Below are 9106 nucleotides of genomic sequence, written 5' to 3' on the forward strand. Positions count from 1 at the left end.
ACTCGCTCAGAAAGCTATGAAATGGTACCAAATCAAAATTTTATGAACCTAAAGTGGTTGAATTTCCAATATGAGCTTAAGAGGCTAAATTATGTACATAAGCCTATAAAAGCTAAACCACGAGCATGAATCTAATATGTATAACACTTTGAAAATAAATAAATAAGATAACATCGTGAGAATAAGAGAGTTAGTTAGCTGACTGTGAATACATAGGTTTAAACGTCAAATGCCCGAAACTATGTTTGCCAACATAGGATAGAGATTATTCCGCAAGTCGGATGACTCTATTTTTCATGTGTCTCAAAAAGGGGCTAACCACGGATACTTGCTTGCAAATTATGTCATGTCATATCTTATGTCGTGCAAGGTATAGGATGGCTTAGCTGATTGGATCGAGATCAGACTCCTTGTGTTCACATGGTGGTTTATAATGGTTCACTACTTTCTCCCACAAATAAACAAAGGAATTAAATTTACCTTACATGGTCAATTATAAATGTAGTTTATATTCTTGTTCCTTTCCAGTTGTCTTCACTTACATTTAAACTTTATTGTCATTTCTAACTTCTTCATGTACTACCCTCCTAAAATGGTTTTGTATACCAATATATTTTACGTATTGACTGTCTTTGGCGCTAGATCGTTTTATGACGTAGGTTCTGCCTTTCAAGTCTGCGGTCAGGCGCCTTATTAGGATCTTTATTTTCTGTCATTGGTGAACCTTTTTTCTATCAGGAGGCAGGACGAGATGTGATGACTCCCTTATATTTTCTTCCTTTCAGTATCAGTACTTATTAGAGGCTTCACAGGCTGGTGTAGTTGTAAAACTAACTTTGTACTTTCTAGTTTTTATCATGATTATTAGTATTATATAATATTAAGTGGTGTTAATAAACTTTGATGATAATATTTCTCCTTTAAGAAATATTATTTGAGTCTCATATTGTTTCAATTATATTCTTTCATGTGGCTTTGTTCTCATGTGTTATGATAGAACGTTCGTTCGTACTAACAATAGTATCGGGTGCATGCCACGTCTAAGGCCTCGGTTCGAGTCGTGACAATAGTACTCTGCACATAGCATTTCTCTAACCTTTAAAATAATATGATTTAACATGCACATTCAAATATAAAATAATTAAAATAATATGATTTAACATGCACATTCAAATATAAAATAATTAAAATAATATTTTAATATTATCCATGCATCACATAATATTAATAATTTCATAAAATGGACAACTAAATTGAAATAAATATTTTTTCTGAAAAGGTTAATTATTTTAAAATGAAAGGAGTAAAATAATCAACTAATATAAAATGGAGGGAGCACAAGTTAATAAAAAATTTAAGGTGATATAAAATTAACGGAAAAAAGTTAAAAATATTCCTCTATTTTAAATTTAATGGCTAAATTTATTCCTTGTTATATTTTAGGATTAAATATACCCCTATCATTATCAAGATGCACAAATATACCGTTCATTTTTAATACTTTTTCATCATGGCAAGATAGAAGCCCACATGGCATGACATTTGAGTGAGGTGGTTGACATATGGCTTGCCACCTCAACATCAATTTTTTCATTTTCAAATTTCTAATTTCCTTCTTAAATAAGTTTTATTTATAATTAACCATAAAAAAATTTAAAATATTCAAAATAAAAAATTATTCCTCCTTCATTCTGTCTTTCCCTCACCTACACATTTTCCATACCCTTCGTCTTCCAGTCCTATTTTTATTGTTTTCTTCGTTTATTATTGTGAGATTGATTATGTGTCTTTATTGAATTCCATGAATTGTTTCGTAATTATCAGTGGCTAATATTCTTAGCTAGGGTTATCATAATCTTAATAGAATAACAAAGTAGGAAAAGTGCAACGTTGTTTCAGATCAATATTGGGCTTTGATCTTGCCATCATAGAAAAGTAGGGAGAGACATCGGTTCCATCCTAAATTTATTTCAAAAAGTCATTTACACACTTAAACTAATTAGACAATTCATTATACCATTATTTTTTAGTAGAACTAACACCTTCTTACCAAATCCAAAATCAATCATAAATTGAGAGGTGAAATACACTCGCTCAAAGCCACTTTTTACATCACAAATTATTTTAAAAATTATTTTTTAACAAAAATTTTTAGCTCCATCTTTCTTCGCACCTTCATCTCTCCCGTTATCTTTTCAAAAGAAAACTTTACCAACAAATAAATAGATTAATATAGCAGCAGACAAATCAAGATTCAAGACTTTTCAACAAGGATGGATCGTCGAAAATTTATTCTTCGATGAAGATGAAAATTTTTCAATCATTGCTTTTAGATCATGGATTAGATTACAAAGACAAAGATTTGAGAAAGGTATTTTTTTATGTGGTTTGGAGATCGAAGAATTTTTATCAGTGTCATAAACTTTCTAATAGAATTTTTCCATAAAATTTTGATGAGCTTTTCATTCTTTTTCAATGATTGTTAGGATCATATTTTCTAATCTTTTGCTGGTGATTCACTTTTCATTTTAAGTAAATTAATTGAATTCTGGAGAAATAAAGAAAATTGAACTTGATGAAGGTTTTGATGGTTAGATGTGATGGCCATTTTGGTGATCATTAATGGCACCAAGTATAGAGAAAATAATGAAAGAGGACGACAAAAAATTAAGTAAAAGAAATTATTTACTAGAAAGTGCAAAAAATTAGAGGCCCACAAAAATTAGTAAATTAATGATAATTAGCTTCGTAACAATCAATAGAAAAATGACATGGTGTGATTAAATTTGTTTTTAATTAGTTAATTTTTCTCTGTATTGTATCTATATACGCGCCCAAAATATTTAAATTGCACGCAAATGGCCACATAGATAAGAAGAAGGTGTTGTTCCACTAAAAATAAGTGTGATAGATTTGATTAGTTTAAGTGTGTAATTTATTTTTCAAAATAAGATTAAGATGGAACTGATGCCTTTTTTCTTAAAAAATATAAATTACGAATATTTTTGAAAAAAATGTGTCACGTGACGTTCGCCTTGCACAAATATTAAGTCATGTGAGCTTTGATTTTGCTATCATAGAAAAGTGTAATGGAGGATATTTTTGTTAACTTTGATAATGATAGGTATATATTTAGCCTTAGGGATCGTTTGATGTGAGATATAAGAAAAAAATAGTTTTAAAATAAAATGAGGAACTATTTTATTTCATATTTAATGTGAAGTATTAGTTAGTATCAAAATTATTTATTTCATCATTTATATCATAATAATGAAATAAGTTATTCCATATATATGATAAAATAATTAATTTTAAAATTAATTATTTTAAAATAACTCTTTTCTAATCAAGCGATCCCATATAATATAAATATGATAAACTTAATTAATAAATTAAAATAGAGGAGTTTATTGATCCTTTTCTCTTAAATTAATTAATGGACAGAAAGAATATTTTAGGGAAGTGTGTCACAAGTGTCCAAGATGGCTTGTTCTTTTCTGTCAACAGGTAAAGAGGAAATATTTCTTCACGACTACGTCAAATACGGCGTGCTTCACAAATACATAGAATATCGAAAAATGTCCCTTCGAGGAGGACAAAAACTGGATATTTAATATATTTGAAGTTTTTGTCCACTTTTATTCGTCTCCTATACGTTTTTACTTTAACTAATTTATTCTAATATAATAAGAAAAAAATAATTTTTTAAAACTAGTAGCAAATTGACATAAGCAAAATTCTTGTAATATACCAACAACAATATATTCAGTGTATTTCTATAAAATGAGGATTAAAAAAGATAAAATATACGTACTCCATACCATTATCTCAGACAAAGTAAAAAAATTATTTATTAATAGACCATCGATTTAACATAAATAACAATATAAAAAATAAAAAACAACAAACAAAATGGGATAACCCGTCAATAAATAAATAACAAAAATCAGGATACCACATAGTAATACTATACACAATCTATTCGAAAATTACAAAAATTACAAAAACTCCACAAATCAGAAAATTACAAGACACACATCACACTATGACTAAATGCACTACTATAAACAAAGCATTCATTCCTAGTAACAAGGGCATACTCCTACCACTACCCTTTTATGTCTCAGTAAGTTGTAACTGCTCCATGTCCTGTCTAATCACCTCCTACCAATATTTCTTAGGCCTACTTCTACTTCATCTGAAGGAAATCCATAGCCTACCCATCCCTCTTCATACACGTCGAACCATCTCAACCTCACTTTCTATATCTTTTCTTCTACTAAAGTCACTTTCATCTTCTCTCGGATAAATTCATTCCTAACCCTATGCTCTTAGTAAGTCGACACATTCATCGCAATATCCTCATTTCCACCATCTTCAACTTTTAGATGTGGTAGTTCTTGACTGGCCAATTCCTGCATCATACAATATAGCCAGTTGAACTGACACTGTGCAGAACTTGCCTTTAAACTTAAGAGGCACCTTCTTATTACATAAGACTCCCAAGCAAGCCTTCATTTTAATCACCCTGCACTAATACAGTGTTTGGCATCCTCTTCAGTCTCTTTATTGAATCATAGACTTAAGAAATTTGAACTTATCTTTCTTTCAGATGGCTGAGACTCCAACTTCACTTTCACGTCAGCCTTATGCGTCAAAGCACTAAACTTGCACTTCAAATATTCCGTCTTAGTACTGCCCAATCTAAATTTTTTAGACTCTCGAGTTTGTCTCCAAATCTCTAAATTATTATTAACTCTTTCCCGGATCTAATTAATAAGAACTACATCATCAACAAATAACATAGACCACGACTCCTCCTTTTGAATATACCGTGTTAAAATATTTATCACGAAAGCGAATATAAATGGACTAAGACTCAATCCTTGGTACAACCATTTCAAAATCAAAGAGTGCTTTGAATCTCCTCCACTATCCTCACACGAATCTTTGCTTCATCGTACATATCCTAATTCGACCTAATGTACGCTATGAAAACACCTATAACCTCCAATCACCTTCACAAAACCTTCCTCAGAACATAGTTGTACATCTTCTCAAAATGGATGAACACCATATGCAAATTCTTTCCCCTCTCTCCATACTACTTCACTAATCTCCTCATGAGATGTATGGCCTCGGTGGTTGAATGATCGAACATGAATCTGAATTGATTCTAAAAAATAGTCACAATCCTCCTCAGCCTTAACTCTACCATTTTTTTCATACCTTTATCATGTGACTCGATAACTTAATACCCCTATAGTTGTTGCAACTCTGAATGTCACCCTCGTTCTTATATAATAGAATTATCGTACTCTATCTCTAAGCTTCAGACGTCTTTTCCATTCTAAAAATGATATAAAACGACTCTATTAGCCAATTCATAACTATTGGGCCGTCAGTGCTTTTCCAAAAATTCAAAAAAATCTCGTCTGATCCAATCGCCCTATACCCTTACGACTAGAGATGTGCATTTTTTGGTTCAACCCATTAACCCGAACTGATAATTTATTTATCGGGTTAGTGGATCGATTTATATATTTTTGGTTCAGGTGTCGATTTTAATATTTATATTAATAATTTATCAATTCGGGCCTCGGTTTAGTTAATCTTTTTATCGGGATACCCGATATCCCGATAACAAATAGGCTACACGCTACTCTACAGGTTAACAGTCCACTAATTCTAATACCCAGTTACTCGCTGGCCCAAAAGGCAAAAGGCAACCTAAGCCCTAAGGGAAAGGGTAATAGGGTTTATTCACTCTTACTGTTATCACTGTTAGCGCCTCTCACTCACTCAGTCACTCTCATCTTAGTCTCTCTCAGACTCTTACAACTGCTCAATTTTTGCTCAAAACTGTGCGTCTGCTCGGCTGTTGCTGGCTTGCTACTCACAATCACTCACTCAGGTAACAATTTTTGCTCCATTTCATTCTTGTTTCTTAGATAGTCTTCTGCTTCATTTTTAATTTTTGGCCAGTGTCCAAACTTTTATGTATGTCCAATCGCTATTGTTGTTGCGCTACTAACTTGCTAAGGACTATTTAAGTTCAGAAACTTTTGTGTTTTTTTGTGTTTTTGTACATTAATGCAACTATAGTGTTACTGTTAAATCCAACAAAGGTCACAACTTTTGTGTTGATGATGTTAAGGTTGCATGTATTTGGTAATATGATACTCTTTTATTTCCTATATAATGGGAACTGGGAAGTGAAGTAGTGAACTATATCTCAAAAATTAGAACAAAGACTTAGATAAAAAGTAGATAATTAGTTTTGTCTGTTCCACATATATAAACCACAACAATCTTAGTTATCTATGCAAAATGGTCAAGAAAGTTGAGTAGGTGCATGTTGATTTTCATGTGCCTGAATGCAATAACAAAGAAGAAATGAGATTTAGTAATATATGTAATACTTTACAGTGAACACTTAAAAAATGAGGTTATTTTCAATTCTGCAATGCTAGACCAATTGAATTGTGATATGTTTCACTTAAATCGAGGGTCTATTCGAAACAATCTTTCTACCTTCACAAGGTAGAGGCATGATTGTGTACACACTACCCTCCCCGACCCCACTTGTGAAATTACACTGGGTATGTTGTTGTAGTATAAGTTTCCAAATAGGATACTTACTGATTACTTCTTCTTGTCTTTGTCCTTCTATAACCGAAGATATTGTTGGATCTGTGTCCACATATTCATCACAAGTATAATCATTAGAGTGAGATTTAGAGGCCTGTGAGTTGTATAATTGCCCCTCAAGTGTCCAACTTTCATCTCAAAGGATGTGAAAGAATTGAAAGGGTTGATAACTGAGGCAATAAAACATCCTCCATGACAAAAACCATCTGATCTTTTCTCTGGTGGAGTTTCTGGTGCGAGGTCGACTATAATAAGATCTTTCTTTCAATTATGTGGAATTTCAGACTTGAAGGTTGAACAATTTCCTTGTTGAGTGATAAAAGCACCAGACATTGACCAAATAAATTCATTAGCTGCCTATGTCCTCCCTAGTTGCCAGCCTGGTTTCTCGATGAGTAGTATATAGTAGTTTTCAATAGTTATCCTTGCCTAGTACAATGAATATGCAATAAAATCAGGATCAAGCTAATAAACCACCAATTAATAAGAGAAAGCAGATCTGTGTATTAAATTGGTGTCAATGAAAGGTATTGAATATTAAGCCCTTATTGTTTTCAAATACTATATTTGTTGACCAGATTGCGAATGATTGACTTTTGTTTATTTGTTGATTGAAAATCAGAATAGTTAGCATGTATTGACTATATGGTTAGCTGAATACATTAGTGTTGTCTTAAGTTACTAAATTAATGTGAAGTCAGTAAGTCACTACTTATATACTAATATTTTGTGGTCTATTCTGTTGTATGGATATTGTCAAGTTTTGATTATCTTATGCAGTAATTTAATTTTTTCTTATTGTATTTATGTTGTTGACTTATTAATTGAGATCCTAGTGAAGGAGTAGTAAGATAGTTGTTACGTGTTTCTAGGCTTGCCCAACAATATTAATTGCATTACTAAATAATTATGTGTTTTTAATATCTTTGTTAATTAGGTTTCACACCATGCCTTTACTTCGTAGACCTAAGGCCCGATCACCTATTTGGAGTCACTATGAAATGCTTGAAGAAGATGATGATGGACGGTGCAAAGTAAGGTGTGTTCATTGTGGTAATGTTTATAATTACACGGAGAAAATCGGGACAGGCTGCTTAAAGAAGCATGTTGAGCATTGTTTAGAGAGGATAGAGCATCACTAGACTCGCATTAGGATTGAGTAGTTATTAGTACTATGTTTGGAGTTTGAACTTAGTTTTTAAATTGTGTGACAACTTGAATTGTTCATATTTTATTTTGGATGCAAACTACAAAGTGCAGACTGCTGCTAGTCATGTGCTGACTTATAATTTTGCTTAGACATGTGTAATTGTGACCTACTGTGAGTGTGTGACATTATATTTTTCTTGACTTTTGTAGTTGCCTAAACTGTCTAGAGCTATGCAGATTTTTTGTAGTTGCCTAAACTTCAAATCATACTAATGTTAATGGTTAACCCGATAATCGAACCGATAACGATTAAAAATTGATAAACCGATAACTGATTAATCGATATCTTAATGGTTTTTTAACAGTTTGACATGTATACAAATCGATAATGAATAAGTAAAACCGATAACTTTCATAACCGAACCGACCAATATGCAACCCTACTTACAACCCTTATGCATCATAAGAATAGAGCATCCTTGACCTCCTCAACTCTTTATATGCCTACAATAATCATAATCGCGACACCTTTTTGAGTGCTCCAAGTCCCCAAACTCCAAGCTTTTGTCCCCCTTGTCGTTCAAAAGTCTATGAAATAAGATTGTCACCTCTTCCTAATTAGAGCGTCCTCCACCAATACTTTGCTATCCTCTTTTCTAATGTACTTTACTTTGTCAAGATCACAGTCCCTCCGCTTCCTTGTATTGACAAGCCTATACAATTTTTTATATATTTATGTCATACATTATAAAAAGTTATAGCGAAAAATAAAACCAACAAAATTGAATAAACAAAATTCAGATTGAAGCGTGGATATGTTGCTCTTATAAGAAGATTCAAATTCACAGCGGTATAATCTACACCGATTTAGTATTATATTTTTTGATTTGTCTCCTCCAAAATACTCTAGCCAAACAATATTGTACAACTTTAAAAACTTCAAAATAATTAAGAAGTCCAAAACTCCACCAAAAGTACATATTTCTTCAACAAATAATTACTGTTTTCATTATTTTTTTTCAATCTGTTTAAACACAAAGAAGAAAACAACTTTAATATATATATTAAATTTCATAAATATATGTCAAGAATGTGAATAGTCATCCGAGGAGTAGTGAGACAATTAATAAGTGATAATGGGAGAACATGTCATGATAGTTGCATGAATTACAATGAATTTTGACACTACTTTCTTTATTTTATGCCCGCTAATTATCATACATTTATTATTTTAATTTTAAATATTAAAATGTACAATAACACCAACAAGCAACTAAATCAAACTGTAACTATGGAAAATGGCCTA

General features: G+C 31.7%; 1 protein-coding gene across 2 annotated transcripts; it reads left to right on the forward strand.

Moving 5' to 3' along the window:
- Positions 1 to 1924: 1924 nt before the first annotated feature.
- On the forward strand, positions 1925 to 8015 carry LOC107874985. 2 transcript variants are annotated; one of them, XR_001675674.2, is made up of 3 exons: positions 1925 to 2371; positions 5822 to 5914; positions 7589 to 8015. XR_001675674.2 is itself a non-coding variant. In XM_016721666.2 (3 exons), the coding sequence occupies exons 1-3, from the start codon at positions 2300 to 2302 to the stop codon at positions 7791 to 7793; spliced, it is 360 nt and encodes a 119-aa protein (XP_016577152.1). In that variant the 5' UTR covers positions 1927 to 2299; the 3' UTR covers positions 7794 to 8015. The 2 variants fall into 2 exon arrangements, 1 of the variants encoding a protein (XP_016577152.1); XM_016721666.2 differs by having other exon boundaries at positions 1927 to 2371; positions 5832 to 5914.
- Positions 8016 to 9106: the final 1091 nt, after the last annotated feature.

The sequence above is a fragment of the Capsicum annuum genome, chromosome 6 (genome assembly GCF_002878395.1).
Source record: "Capsicum annuum cultivar UCD-10X-F1 chromosome 6, UCD10Xv1.1, whole genome shotgun sequence".
Classification (NCBI taxonomy): domain Eukaryota; kingdom Viridiplantae; phylum Streptophyta; class Magnoliopsida; order Solanales; family Solanaceae; genus Capsicum; species Capsicum annuum.